The 15,547-nt window shown below is 36.6% G+C and overlaps 1 protein-coding gene across 6 annotated transcripts in view; it reads right to left on the bottom strand.

Annotated features, from left to right (window-relative positions):
* The window catches only part of DOP1A (DOP1 leucine zipper like protein A), a 62,454-nt gene that overhangs the window by 34,208 nt on the left and 12,699 nt on the right, over positions 1-15,547 (bottom strand). For 4 of the 6 annotated variants that reach the window (XM_082756098.1, XM_082756101.1, XM_082756103.1 and 1 more), the window contains 11 exons: positions 14,429-14,599; positions 12,667-12,856; positions 12,017-12,115; positions 10,864-10,963; positions 8,347-8,456; positions 6,383-6,491; positions 4,642-4,762; positions 3,805-3,924; positions 2,049-2,163; positions 1,587-1,616; positions 971-1,204 (listed from right to left, as the gene is read on the bottom strand). In XM_082756098.1, coding sequence (XP_082612224.1) covers positions 971-1,204; positions 1,587-1,616; positions 2,049-2,163; positions 3,805-3,924; positions 4,642-4,762; positions 6,383-6,491; positions 8,347-8,456; positions 10,864-10,963; positions 12,017-12,115; positions 12,667-12,856; positions 14,429-14,599 — 1,399 coding nt within the window. The remainder of the gene's footprint in view (positions 1-970; positions 1,205-1,586; positions 1,617-2,048; positions 2,164-3,804; positions 3,925-4,641; positions 4,763-6,382; positions 6,492-8,346; positions 8,457-10,863; positions 10,964-12,016; positions 12,116-12,666; positions 12,857-14,428; positions 14,600-15,547) is intronic. The other 2 variants (XM_082756100.1, XM_082756102.1) reach the window with 1 other exon arrangement.

Below are 15,547 nucleotides of genomic sequence, written 5' to 3'. Positions count from 1 at the left end.
GACACATAAGGAAAGCTGAGAGAGTTGGATTTACTCAGTCTTAAGGAAAATAAAAATGCTAAGGGTTGCGTCTTTATTGCTAAGACTTCCCGTTAGTTAGCTGAAAAAATGGAGGCGTGCTGAGAAATTCACAGTGAAAGAACAAGAGGCAACAAACACAAGCTGCAACAATGGGAATTCTAACCAAGTATTTGGAAATCCCTCACCCTATTAATGTAGTCAAACAGAGCAAATGAACAGGCTGTACAGAAAAGTTGTGGGAACTTGGTCCTTGGAGATACTCAAGACTGAGCTGGATATGATCCTGAGCAACCTGACCTAGCTTTAAAGTAGAATCTAACTTTGAAATAGTCACTGCAACTCCAAAGCAGTGACCTCCAACTGTCACTTCCAACCTAAACCTCTATGATGTTCCTCTAGTTTCTTCAGCTGGATCCATCAGAGATCAAAGATTTCAGGGCATGTCACTTAAAATAATTTCCACTGCCATGGTTGCCCGGAACACGTTAGACAAATCGTTAAAAGAAATACCTGCTGGCTTGTTTGTAACTTCTATTTCTTTAATAAATAATTCCAAGAACCTGACAGTAAAACAATTGATAGATATTCATCTGATGGATGTAAACTTGGTGATAGACGAATTAACACATTCCTCACACATAACCAAGGTGAAGAATTCTTCTGAGTTCAGTTATTCTACAAGATCAGACTTCTGAAGTGCATTAAAATATCAAACAGGAGTTTTAGTTTTCTAATTTTCTGATTCTGAGATGATTTCTATACATATACTATTAAGTATAGATAAAAACCCTTAAGAATCAACACCTTTTGCTGTATGTTAAGCTAAATCCAATGAAGGGCTGTAAGTAGTCCAACACTGACTTAGAAAGCCCACTTTTCATTAAAGGAAAGTGACACACACACACAAAAGTATCATTTTTCCAAGACACTGCACAATCCAATCAGTTACCTTTTTATTTTCCCATTCTTTGATGGAGCTACTGTGTCCACTAGGAAGCTGCAAGGTACCATCTGCACCTGCAGACAGCAGCGGAGGTTGGACCTTACTAAGAATCTTTGAGCAGAGTCTCAGAGAATCAGTAAGCTCAGACAAGTGCAAAGTCTGAAGGTGGCTTGTCAATGCAGAAATCATTCTGAGCAACAGCTGAGGCAAGTGTTCTGTCTGTATTTCAATGTAAGTCTCCTAGAAGAGAAATACAACAGCTCATGAGTTGTAACAAATCCCACCCTAATAGTTATTTGCTATAACAGTGGTACCTGTAATTTGCTTAACTGTGTTCTACACATATGGAAAATGAATGTCTTAAAACTGAGACTAAGAACTATATCCTTCCCAAAATTTACAAAATGAACTTTACATTTGGGTAACCAACAAATATAAATATTTAACTTCTTTCAGAAATTTACATCTTGCTCACTACGTACAAGTTACAAAATACAGTAATAAGGCTAAAAATAATATTATTATTTTAATATTCTTAACATATAAATTAAAGAATGGAAAATAATGACAAAAAAAATCATTAGTAAGTATATGTAAATGGAAAACGGGCTGATTGCCATACCTGACACAGCACTCTCATACTTCTAGTAGGCTTTGAAATAAGAAAGCAGAGAATTGAGGAAAGACAGGTAGAAAAAACAGTTCCAACAGTCTTTGCTACATTAAGCAATGCCAACAGAAAGATCCATCTTATCACAACATTTAAAAGAGCTTTAAAAGAAAGTTGCACATTTAAACTAGCATATGAAACTACAAAAGACTATGCTCATAATTAATACAGTGCAGTTTTAGAGAAAAGAAATAGAGGACAAACAAAGAAGTTTCAGATGTAAGCATCATTAGAAGTTTGCAAATATCCAACCAGCCCAGCAAAAATCATACACTGAAACCAAAATTTCTTTTAAAGTTACCCACCAATTTATGACAATATCTTTTTGGTAAGAAAATTTAATAAAGTAAGATATTTCTGTAGACTATAAAGAGACAGTACGCCAGGATTAGCAAGAAGTAAAACAGTTCTTACCAAAGACACTATATCCAACAAAAAATCTACTAACAAGCAGAAATTTGTCAGGGGTAACTCAGATTGCTCATTACCACCTCCAGGCCCAGTTTGAAGTCTGGCATGTAATGTCCTCCTGCAAAATTCAAATAGGGTTTCATGACATCTTTTCCCCACCCCACTACATTGACCACATTCCTTTATATTAATAAAAAGCTGTACACACAAGGGAGAATTCCTACAAACAAATAAGGAGTCTCTCCTATTTCTGTTAAGTACCACACTTGCCCTACTGTGGCTTCTTCTGAAAACATGCAACCAGCCTTTCACTGTAAAAAAGTCTTTGTTCATAAAATAACAAAATTCAGGCTAAAGAAAATCGCATTTGTGACTCCACCATGTACTGCAGTATTTTCTGGTATGAGCACAGGCACCAATGATAGAATTAAAGGAACAGGGCTACTGGAAGCAGTCATTTTGAAGAGATCTATACCCGAGGCATTAAATATTTAAGATAACCAAAAACAAAATAAAAAGCCCACGAAGCTTTAAAGCTGTGCAAGATAAAAACAAGATAGGCTCTTCTAGACTTCAGCTTCAACTGCCAGCACTGTTTTATTATCAACAAGAATTCAAAATCTGATGAGCGCTATTGCTGAATAAAGTTAGACAGAACACAAACACACTGAAACATGTTGCAATCTGAAGATATTATAAACAAAGGAATTTGTTTCTCCAACTCATTCATGGGGGTGGTGGTAAGGGCAGAGTCACATTCTCAGTTAATTATGCTCATCTTTTCTCTTGGTTTTGGAAGAGCACCTGAACATATATCCTCAGGACTGAAAAAGTGATTTATTTGAAATAGGAGCATCACAGAAAACAAGTCTAAAACATTAAGTAATTATCAAAAAATTAAATAGCAACAACGCAAACAGCTTTATGTCAGTGACATATGTTTAAATCAAGTACTCAACCCACACCTCTATCAGGTAACCATCTCTCCTTAAAACATACAATTTTCTTCTTAAACTAGTAGCCTGGGCACACTGCTGGCTCACGTTCAGCTGGCTGTTGACCAGCACCCCCAGGTCTTTTCCTGCTGGGCAGCTTTGCAGCCACTCTTCCCCAGGCCTGTACCCTGCATGGGGTTGTTACAAGCCAAGTGTAGGACCCAGCACTCGGCCTTGCTGAATGTCGTGCGATTGGGCTTGGCGCATCTACCCAGCCTATCCAGATCCCTCTGCAGAGCCCTTCTAACCTCAAGGCAGATCAAAGTACAGCCAAACTCAGTACCATCTGCAAAGTTACTGAGAATGCACTTAACCCCCTCATCCCAGTCACCGATAAAAATGTTAAACTAGCCCGAAGACTGAGCCCTGTGGAGTGCTAATGATGATCTGCCACCAACTGGACTGAACTCAATTTACTGTGACTCTGAGCGTGGCCATCCAGCCAGCTCTTCACCCAGCAAACTGCACGCCTGTCCAAGCCACGGGCAGCCAGCTTCTCCAGGAGAATACTGTGGGAAACTGTGTCAAATGCTTTACTAAAACCCAGGTAAACAACATCCACAGCCTTTTGCTCAGCTATTAAGCAGGTCATCTTATGGGAGAAAAGAAAGGAAAGGAATTTCCGGAAGGAAATCAGGTTAGTCAGACTTACCCTAATAAGATCATCTAAGTTGTAACTTCTTTTGCCTTTTTTAAAGGCAAAGAAAAAAAAAAACAAACAGAACACACACACAAACAGAAAAATACAGAGCATTACAACCTACCTACAACATTCTTCAAACCAACGAGCAATATAATCCCACATGTAGTAAGGCTCAAAGGAGTTAAATAGGAGATTGGCAGTTTTAATCAATTCTGCTGTTTTCTTGTTTTCTCTCAGTTTGCTAAAGGAAAAAACAAACATTTTAAATTTTTAGACTTCATTTCTAAGTTATGTACTACACCAAGTTTACCCGTTGCCAGTCACCACTGACAAAACACCTTCCCCCCATCCCTATGGTTGTTGCTCTAGGGCTAGGTATAGGGCAGTGTAGGGCAGGCTCTATGGACTAGTGTCTCTATATGGCTCACAGGTTTCCTGTCTGTTTTCTCATGATCATTCCTACAGTTGTTTGGTTGTTTCCTCCCTACTTTGAACTTTTCTCCTCTGTATTTTAAGGTATTCAGCACAAATCTTAAAATACTTTTAACACTTATATCTTCAGTTTTTTCTACAAGAAATCTCATCAGCCCACACTTTTTTTTTTTGGGGGGGAAGGGCATGGAAGTGGGAAAAACACAGATGTAAAGAATGGCACAACTAATCTACACCATCAAAACACTGAACTTCAGCTGTATCAAACAAGCAATTGTGTCATGGACAAAAAATAACAACTGCATTCTAAATGTTAAAAAAAAAAAAAACACAAAAAAAACTAGAGCCCTGCAGACCTTTGCAGTGAACACAGAAGTTGCAATTAATATCAACAGAACCTACATCAGGAAGAAAACAAGGTCACAGCCTCAAAGGCTTCACAGCTATGGCCTAGATACAGCATGCTTTCAGCAGCAGGAAGATGCATTTCTTTTCAAATGTAAAATACATTATACACACTGTCTACCTGCTTAGCTGTGTGTGATCTTTGTTGAAAGAAGGCTCTGCCTGAAGCTCCAGTTCTGCTTTGCACTGTGTATATAATGTTCTGAACACTTCAATCAATACATCCTCCAGGATGGCAGGGCCTAAAGAGAAATACCAGCAATGACAGCATTATATGTTACAACAGCACAACAGTCCACCCTTGAAATTAAACAAATCATTAGCTAGCTTTGGTCACTGAAGCCACAAGTCATTTTGTTCAATTTTGTAAATTACCTCAATTTCGGATTTTTTTTTCATTCCAGAAACATACAGGCAATTACAGTCACTAAGAGTATTCTAAAGCACAAGGGGAATTCTTGGTCCATACACGTACAATGGTGACTTGATACAAATATATCTAAGTTGAAAAGCTAGGCAAGCACATTAGCCTGGACCATGCTCAAGCATCTTTACCCTATCTTTAAGGTATTATTAAATGTGACTATGTGGATTCTCAATCAAAGGTAGTTTTTAAACAACCATTTTGGAATACCTACCCAGAAACTAGTTTATACTATTATCGTACAGAAAATATACTCAAATATTTAAATGCGAGTAATAAGAGATAAAATATTTTGAGTATCTTCCTTTTAAATGTAGGTAGGTTTTCTTTATTTTCAGATGTAAGCTACAGGATATTTTTTGAAATAGTGCCTCCTTCAGATTTGAGCTAAATCCTGATTTTTAAGATGGAAAAATAAAATAAACAACCAACTTTGAGATTAGTTCCCAAAGTGATCCTGCTGGAAATATCCCTTGTTTTCTCATGCTGTCTCCTAGTCTTACTGAATTACCTTCATTATGGTCATTACCTACATTATGGTCACCAAGCCGAAATCCTATTAGCTTCTTCTGTCTCACTTTGCTGAAAGAATCCTCATAGCTTTGCTTATTTTGAGAAAACTTCATGTGCACACATTGCCTCTGAAAACATTACTGACCCCCCAAAAATTACTAATTACCAGGAAGACAGCAAATTCTTATCAGATATTTTGTTGTTTGAAGTCTGTCTTAACCACTTCCTTTTCAAGTTATATTCTTACAATTGCTGCATTGTTATGCCTTTATTATTCTGCCCCCAAACATTTGGACAGAAGTTTCCATAACTATCAGTGACCTCCCAAACTCTTACTGGAGAAAAAAGGCTCAATTGTTGTCAATGCTTTGCCTTATCCACTTTTGTCTCAGTCCCCTGCACTTAAACTGATGAAAAACTCCATCTTAACACTCCAAACAGCAGAAAGGAAAATGAAAACAAAATAATACAAAATAAAAAAACCTTGCTTCCTAATTGATAATTCTTCTGAAATAAAATAATTGTTTTGTTGCTAACACCTCTGAACTCTATGAGCATATTAGCAGAATGAGATTATTCCCAAAAGCAACACCTGAGAATTTGAAACTGTAAATTCACTGTTCAATTAAAGAAATGAGAAAGATCCTATTAGCATTTCTTTCAACATGCAGTCATTTCTGCCTATGACTTCAATTTCTTATTTCATGTGGTGAAAATAGAAGAAATTGCATTTGGATGAAGGTAAACCTAACAACGACATAAAATTATTAGCTTGGAAAAATCTAGAAATCCAGTAACCTGACAGTACTAGCACTGTCATTAAAAAATAAAGCTTTTTTCGATTTGACCAACAAAAGAAAAAAAAAACAGTTAAGCAAACCATGTGAGACAAAATAAAGGCTAGAAGTAGTAATATGACAATTACCTAGTTCAGGCTTATCCAGCAAACTGATAAGAATTCGAAAAGGCTTTAAGTCTTGCATTAATGTGCTTTCTTCTCCATGTCCATTAACTTGTAATATTCCAACCATGGCCTACAAAGAACAAGAGCATAACAGGAAAAAGAAAAAGAACACCAGAAAACAGCTTTTGAAAGAAAGATACAATAAAGGCTGCATATAAAGAGAAAACTCTCAGTAGTGGAAACCATTATCTCAATGCAGCTCATTTTCTCCAAGCTTAACTATTCTTCCAGCTTTGCCTGTAAGATCAAATTCTGATCCACAGAAATATTAATAGGTATATACTAAAATTCAAAAAGAAATAGAGAATGCCCAGTAACATACTGTAAGTAGATACCAATCTTGAGAATAAAAAAGACGACATAAAAGTAATGAAGAAATTGTTCGAGAAGGCAAGGCATGTAGAATTTAAGGACTGAATAAATAATAATCAGTCCATCTAGCATATACTAGGCCCATCTACATGACAGACCACTTTTACATCTGCTACAAATCAGGAGGTATCAGCCAGTATCCTGAAAGTAAAGTCTTTGGTACTTTAACATATCTTTAGAAGGTCAGAACTCTCAATAACTTGTCTCAGTGAGTACAATTCATTGAGAGACTACAAGAGAAGAAGGCAGACAGAACAATATATATATTTACATCTTCTAGACCAAACCATTGCTTTTAATGCCCTGTAAGTATTCTATGACAAAAACCAAATGGATCATCCCCACTGTCAAAAATAGCCACTCTCCATTCTAGTGTTACAGTAGTTGTATGCTTAAAAATAAATAAATTAGAAATAAACGGACTGCTTCAACTTTACACTGCCATTAGTTTTTTCAGACAGAAAAACTTTAGTGACCTTAAGACACACAGATGGGCAGATTTAAAAGGCCAACTAGAACAAGTGCCTGAAGGGTGGTAAAAGATCACTACATTTTGTATAGATGGTATGGGTGAAACTGCATCTCATCCAAACCTCTCCTCAAGGTTTAGATATTCATCATCTGCCCTGGGAAGCAGAAAAGGCAAGAAAAGGGTAAAGAGGACCAGCAAGTTCCTTGTTTTACGGGAATTCAGTTCTCTTCCTCATCACTAAATCAGCAGTTCTCATTAATTTCAGATAAAACTGAGAAGTGCTAGCTCTCTGCTGGATATCAGCTTCAAGTAGCAGTAAGCTAAATATTCTTGTCAGCTACTTATGTTGGAAACCCCACTCTAATTCCCACACACAGTACTGCAATTTTACTGAATATCAGAAAAATCCTGACCTTATCAATTTGCCTTAATGAGAAAATATCTTCCTGATTTCAAGATCAGACACAGCATTTTGAAAGACATCTGTATACTTTAATTACTAGGAGAGAAGGAGCACAGTTCTTGAGACAAGGTGATCCCAGCACACTTAGCTAGGCTTGAAGGGTCAAACAGTATGACAGCCAACTTGCTTGACTATTCCTGACTGCCAGTGGACAGTGGAAAAGATGTTCCCCTTGCCTAGGGGGGATGAAGATCCTTCTTACACAGGCCTTCTGAGTAATGACTTTCTGCTCACAATTTTCCGATTCCCAAACTAAAGGAATCTTCTGTAACTACATTAGTAGAAAAGAACTCCCCAATTCTATTCTGTTACAGAAAAGGCTTCAGTGTGCTGGGCTTATAATCAAGTGTCTTCCATGTATGCTGCATTCATAGAATAATAGGACAAGCAGAAATCTAACATATGTCCTGATCATATTGTTATTGTGGAGAAACACATTGCCTCATATCTTCACTACATTTTTCATTGAGAGGGTTTTAGAAGAGTAGGACATAATACCACAGTAAGACAGAAATTACATGGTCACATTGAAATGTCAAGTCTCAAGACAGAGACAGCAACTTCTGTCAGTATCTATTTATGAAGATACATGCCACAATAAAATACTGTATTAGTTACCTGGACTAACATCTCCTTAGAGAAGGTATTGAAATAGTAAGTGGCATGCTCCTCAGGATTGCTGTGCCTTGTACTTCGGGGTCCTATAAGGGCACCATTGTTATCAAAACCTTCAAGCAAACAAAAGAGAAGGCAAATAAATATTTGTCTCTTAATAGAATATTTTATCAACTTCTTTAAATTACAAATTAACACATTAGCACTGGTAACTTACCAAGATGATGTCCAAGTAATGTTGGCAAGAGAAAGATGATTTTAAAGAGAGTTTAATACAAGAAACTAAGTGATACTTCCATGCAAGCAGTTTGCACACAAATCACAAAGTTTAACTTTATTCAACACTCCTAATCAAATTCCTTCTCACAAAAAAGAAACAAGTGTTCAATACCACAGCATAAACTTTATCGTTCTGAGAAGACACTCTAGGACTATGTCCCATAAGAATACGTCAATATTAATACTACGAAGACACACAATTGATTTGACAAAAGAAGAAAAGAAAGAAGGAAAGTCTGAGAATTCTGCTCAGCAGCAACCTAAAACAACCACTGTTATCTCAATGGTTAAGCTAACCAGAATTCAAAGAGATGGAATGTCATTTTTATGCCTAGAAAATGTTAGTAAGACCACTCCCAGCTATAAAACAATAGGAAGGAATAGGTAACACCAGAATCAAATAATCCGTGCAGAACATCAGACTTCAGGGAGTCTTCAAACATAACTGACTCCCCTACACATACAGTACGTGCTAGTTTATATTACAGAGTAATATAAAAGCAGCATAGTGTAAAAAGAAAAAGCCAAAATGCCAATAAGTCTCTCTGAAAATATATTTAATGGAGGCAGTAACTATTCACAGAACAGCACCAAGAATAGGCATTATGAAACTATTTTCTGAGGTTCCAGTATCTTTCAGTGGGAACCTCACTCGTGCAATGGCTATAGGAGCTTCCACAACCAAGAAAAAAGTGATTTTAGAAGCATGAAATATCTTTTTCAATGACAGCAGAAGACATATCTAATCCCCCCAAACTTAGTTAAATTGGAAAATGTAGGCACGCAGCGTGACAGTGCATTTCACTGTCTTTCTTTAAGAGATGAATAATTTGCAAGTCAAGATCCTGCAAAATGATTAAAGCATGAAAAGATTTTTGTTGAAGTTGATATATTTAATCATCTAATGGATGACATCCATCTGGCAAGAAGTTGTGTGAATTTAATATGCAGTACTAAAAACAAAGAATCCATGTAGTTTTGCAGGAAAAAAAAAAAAAAAAAAAAAAAAAAAACAGCAAAACTAAAGAAGCCCTCATTTTTTCATGTTAATCCTTTAAATCCCTGCAGCTTCTACAACAACAAAACCTATTCCCTCATGAAAAATAGTGTTGCTTACTCCATCCATCCCTTAGTACCTTCAGTTCTCTCCCCAGTGTCCCCTGGCTACTTATTTTCCTCATTCACCCATGAGCTACCTGGCTCTGATGTCTTATCTATCTGCTGGGAAAGATACTACAGCTGCTGGAAAGGGTTCTGGTTAGCCTGAGTAGTACATTTGTATTTGCTGGTGAGACAGGAAGCTTAACAAAAAAGGTAAGAGCAGAGCATAAGTGTCTTCCCTCCAGAAAAGGAAAACATTTCCTTCCATTCAGTCTTTGGTTTCTATGACACACTTAGGAACTCCCACGTCTAAGATCCTGAATTCTCTCTCAAAGTGGGCTGAAAGTGGTTTTCAGGAGTAACAGACCAGCTACATGTGACCACAGATTTCATTTTCTCAAAAGAAAAAGGCTGAATAAGAGTATTTTTAATTTATTTAGAAAATGTTTTAATTTTCTAAATATTCTCTAAGTAGTTACTAAAGTCTTCTAAATAGCTGCTCTTCTCTCTCATCCTTTTCTGATTACAAACTGATTTCATACGGAAGAGCAAGCCTGTATTAATAAATGATAATCTATCATTTGGTAGTAGTAAGCGTCTGTCTTCTCAGTAATCCATTTTTACCCCCAAATGGGATTGAAATGTTTTATGCCTGTGGAAGACACGAAAAATAATTGGTGATTTGTTAATTCAAGCATGCAAATATTTAATGAAGCTTAAAGTTAAGGTTTGCATGCTCAAGCCTCTACCAATATAGTATCAACACATTTTAACATTCCATTTTATTTTCATCCCTTCTGTCCTATTATCCTTCAACTGCCACAGTCTACAATGCCTGTTCTCTGGATTTCCTTTGTAAGGTTTTAGGGAGATAAAACTTGCCTTTCAGTGTCTATGCATGCCTGAATGCAGCCCATAACTGCTGCTATAGCAAAACATACAGATAATTTATGTAACAATTAGGAGTTTCAGCATGACATTTTTCATTTATGCCCAGAGAGACAGATTGCTTTTCTTCCTCGTGACACAAATTATGCATTTCATTTTTCCAAGCAACTTTCTCTGAAGTATAGCAAAACACTGCCAATGGATGTACAATCTTTATTGCATTATCAGTCAAAAATCAAAGTGCAAACCTACCCAGAAGCCATGCATAAAGCCTTCGATTAAGCGACATATCCCTGCGCAGCACTACATGAAGGGCTGCTGACAAAATTCTGATCATGTCTGGACGCGTTGCCTGAAGTTAGAAACAAGACAATTTAACTATAAAAAGTAACATTCCTTCTATGGTAGCAGCTTAGTGCACATTAAAACATCGTTAATTTCATGTTTATATATGAATTCAGAGTAGTACAACATAATCTTACTTTCAGGAAACCAAAAAAAATTATTAGACAAACACTCTGTAGTATATATAAATATGTATACACTTCATAAATAGCAAAAATACTTCATTAGCAACTCATTTTTCTTACACGGTACTTTAATTTTCCTTATTAGACAAAACCCTTGAAAGAAAACTCAACCAAAACCCAGTTAAAAAAAAATCAGAGGAAAGAATTTTAAATAAATTCCATCTGTTACTGTTTTGAAGGTTTGTATAAGTCTTAAAATTAAAAAAAAAATGTGTATTGATAATTTCGTCAGCCTACCACCTAAAAAGGGACACACAAAATATTCTTATGCTAACTGATAAGCGTGAAAAAAAAAACACTCGCAGATGACAAAACACAGTTCTTTATACAGGAAAGTACAGGTTTTCTATAATTTCTAACAGACTGAGAATTTTGTGTATATACATTAAAAAAAACACACTGAAGAAATAAAAAAAAATAGACCTTACAGTTTCTAGGCCTTATCTCCCATTACTCCAGCTCCACTGGGCTGACCCAAAACCAATAATTATTTTTTAATTCTTTCATGTTCTGAAGCACTTATGCTAAAAGATTAGCTTTCACTGCTTTTGAATGCTAAGAATTGGACACTTGCACATAAACAGATGATTTGCTTTCAAATCAAATTAGAGCAAATTAAAAGCTTCTGCAGAGACTAGACACAATATTATATACTGGGGTTTGGGTATGCATAAGTGGAATTTAACACATCAAGTTAGAAAGAACAAAGGTAGAGATCATGGCATGAGAATAGCCAAACTTACAAGACGAACTCTTATAGATGACCCTTCAAACTCGGAGAAAAATCACTAATAAACACTGCATAAATACTGCTACTGATAAGAAACAGTACCTTTAGGAGTTTTCCCATTAGTATCTCTTATATTAATACCTACCTGGCTCATATGGAATGGAAAACAAAAAAGGATAAGGTCCAATGTGCTCCTTTGTACTAAGACACTGGTATCTTGCACTGATGTGCTTACTGCTTCCACCTGAAGTAACAGCAGGACCAAAAAAATAAGTTATTTGCTCTCTTTTTTTAAATAGGTAGATATAACTGAACTCTCAAAAAGTAAGAGCAGTTGCTTATAAATATGGTGAAATGTATGAAATAAAGTTACTTTAGAGTTTTGAATAATTAAACAGAACAGGAAGACACAGTTATTTTACCACTGAAGAAACATAACCAACAGGTTCCCTGAACTACATAAGTATAAGTATCAAGCTTTTGCTTTCTTTAAATAACAATACATTAAATGTAAGAACATTAAAAAAAAAAATTACAAATAACCATTTCTAACTGAAGTAATTGAATGGAGATAAAGTTCTATACCAAACCTAAGCAGGTCTGAAACACTAACTCAGCTTTGCAACACTTTCATCATACTCAAAAAAATAGGTTTAACTGGAGGTGTAACAAATTAATGTCCATTTTGTATTTTCAAAGGCTACATTCAAAGATACAGAAGATATCTATACCCCCCTGGAAGCAGCTTATATAATAAGTCTAACACCAGTTTTACTGCTGTCAGTAAAACATTACCATTAATTCAATGTCACTGCCAATTATATAGAGTTGATCTTCCATTGAAAGCTTCCTGTTGAGGTGGGAGAGGACGTAAGTGATTCCAGGCAGGCGAACTGCAGGGCTTGTGAGCAGACTACCCCAGAGAGCACTATAGAACGCTGACTGGTCCACAGCTGAGGCAACCTTCTCCAACAGCGTGTTTGTTCTGCAGAATAAAACCAAGTCAGCTGAATTAGGTCATGCAGCACAGTCCTTGCCCTCACCACTAATTCTAATAAATTAATAATCAAGCCTTACGGGAAGATCAACATTTTATTTTGAGTGGCTAAGAGAAGCCCTGGTCCTGAACCTCTTAATGCAGCCTGAACAGAGTGATCCAGCTAGCAAGCCTCGGCCAGCCTGGCTTACAGAGCACTTCTGCGTGCCCACAGCTTCACCTTACATACTTTGTATGTTCAATGGGCCAAATAACTTTTTCATCTGCTACTTGAAGCCAACTGTTGGCTGAGACACAGAGAGAGCAGGAAAGCATAGCTACTGAAGAAAAGAATGAAGGAAACAGCTTTTGCCCACTGATGCCTTGCACCAGGCACTTCTGGCAATAACAAGACATAACAATTGTTTGAGCAAGAGCTATCGCTTTCACTGCCCTCACTTCTCCCCAGTCATGGGCATCACCTCCACACAGTATGGCAGGCCCTGAAAGGCAAACTGAGCAGCCCTTGGAGAGCGATGGAAACTGCACAGTGAAGAAATAGCCCTTGCCCACTGTAGTTGGTGTGCCAACTATGCTGTATCTGCCTATGCAGAAATGGAAAGAGGTATGGTTAAATTGCTCTTCATGTACAAGTTGTGAAATTCTAGCTTCTGAAGTTCTAAGCCACATTCTACAGAAATATCAAGAATATGAAAACACATGATCAATTCCAAAACCTCAAAGCTGTGGAGTATAACTTCATCCATTATTATACTAAGATTCTACACCAATGCCCCAGCTCCTGCGATCAAGATAACCAGCAAGCCTAAGCCCCAGTCAGTGTAAGAAGAGATATTACCTCCCAGACCACTCTGCTAGAAACATAGTAATCCATACAGACTGGTGGATCATTGCTGCCTGTCTCTCACGCAGGTGATTTAATTGTAACTTACATATAGTAACAAACAAATCTTAATGATGGAAGCTTGGTCTGTGCATCTTAAATCTAGTTCAAATATGTCTTTTAGCCTGACTAATATGGCAAAAGTAACTTCAGTGACAACCCATGAAAAGAAACAAGCAGTATGTTCACAGAACCCCAGAACGACTGAGGCTGGAAGGGCTCTCTGAGGGTCATCTGGCTCAGCCCCCCTGCTCAAGCAGTGCTCAAGCAGGCTGCCCAAGACCACATGCAGGTGGCTTTTGAAGGTGTCCAAGGAGGGAGACTCCACCACATCTCTGGGCAACCTGTACCAGTACTCCACAACCTGCACAATAAAGAAGTGCTTCCTGATTGAAGTGGTTCCTGATGTTTCCGGTTCCTAACATGCCATAACTGAATTAGAATTCTAAGTTTACTTCATGTCAATTCCCTTTCAATATCAGGAACAACTAACAGTTAATTTACCATAATTACTGTTTGTCATCTTCCACCATAATGTTGTTCAGTTACAACTAATATGACTGAATTAAATGAGTACCATGTATCTTTAAAAAAAAAAATCCAAAAATAAGTATGTAATAAAAGGTTGCAGGAAAAAATAATTCATCATATTGCTTTATTAGCATATGTATCCTTACCTTTCATAGTATTCTGACCCCTCCTCTAAACCAGGCAGAATCCCAGTTAACAGTCCTTGCAGACCTGGTTTCAACGTTTTCCCCAACGGGAGGTAATAAATCTCATACAGACTCAATAACGTTGGCTTGACAGACATAGCGGCATTGGCAAGGAGTGGAAATAGCCCAGAACTGTGGAAAAATAAAATTTACCTCTTTTAGGAAGCTTCTCACGTGAGACAGTTTCATTTATATCATAAAACTTTTGCAGATATGCCCAATGTAGTTCTAAATGTCAGGCTTGTAATCTCAGAATTTAGCACTGATGCAGACCACCGTGCTGCACAACTGCCTCCCAGATTGACAGATTAATATCATGAGCTTTAAAGGTAAAGCACCAAAGGCCCAGAAATGAACATGCCTTTCACTAATGACACAAATATCAAACTAGAAGCAAGTATGCAAGATAAAATGCTAATTTTGTCAAGCTACATCACAATGGAAAAAACATTTTAAAATACATTGTCTTTCCATTTCTTTCCACTTATTAAGAACAAACAAAAATAGATGGGAACCATTGAGGTAGTTTATAAAAACACTTTTTATAATAAAAGAAAAACAATGACCTTTTACATCACCAAATAATCTGAAGATACATTTTAAGGCTTTTGTACTGCTAGGTAGCAACAAAGTCTACTTCAAAATTCAGCCTGAAATAGATTCTCAACCTAAAAATAAACTCACTGTTTACACTGAAATATTTAAAGGATTGAAATAAAAACATATTTTTGAGTTTACCATGAAAATGTAGGTTCATGAAAGTTAAAAATGTGATCAGCTAAATAAAGGAGATTATCCTACATATTAAGATCATTTCTGCTGTTGCTATTAAATGTATGTAACAAATTATGACAAGTAACAGCAATAATCAGTGGTGTGTGAACACAACCATAGTTTTCAAAATCAGCGAGGACTCAAGATAGAATGCTCCTAACAAATGGAGGAAAATAATGAACAGGAAAAAAAAAGTTTGAGACTTAAAAGTTTGGGTCTTAAAAAAACCTACAGATCCATTATTAAAAATCATTCTGAATATAAAGTTTACAGATGTTACAGAGTTTACAAATAACAGAATTGTTT

This window comes from Aythya marila, assembly GCF_965140915.1.
Source record: "Aythya marila genome assembly, chromosome: 3".
Lineage (NCBI taxonomy): Eukaryota > Metazoa > Chordata > Aves > Anseriformes > Anatidae > Aythya > Aythya marila.
The sequence above is the reverse complement of the archived record's forward strand: the minus strand, read 5'-3'. Positions and strand labels throughout refer to the sequence as shown.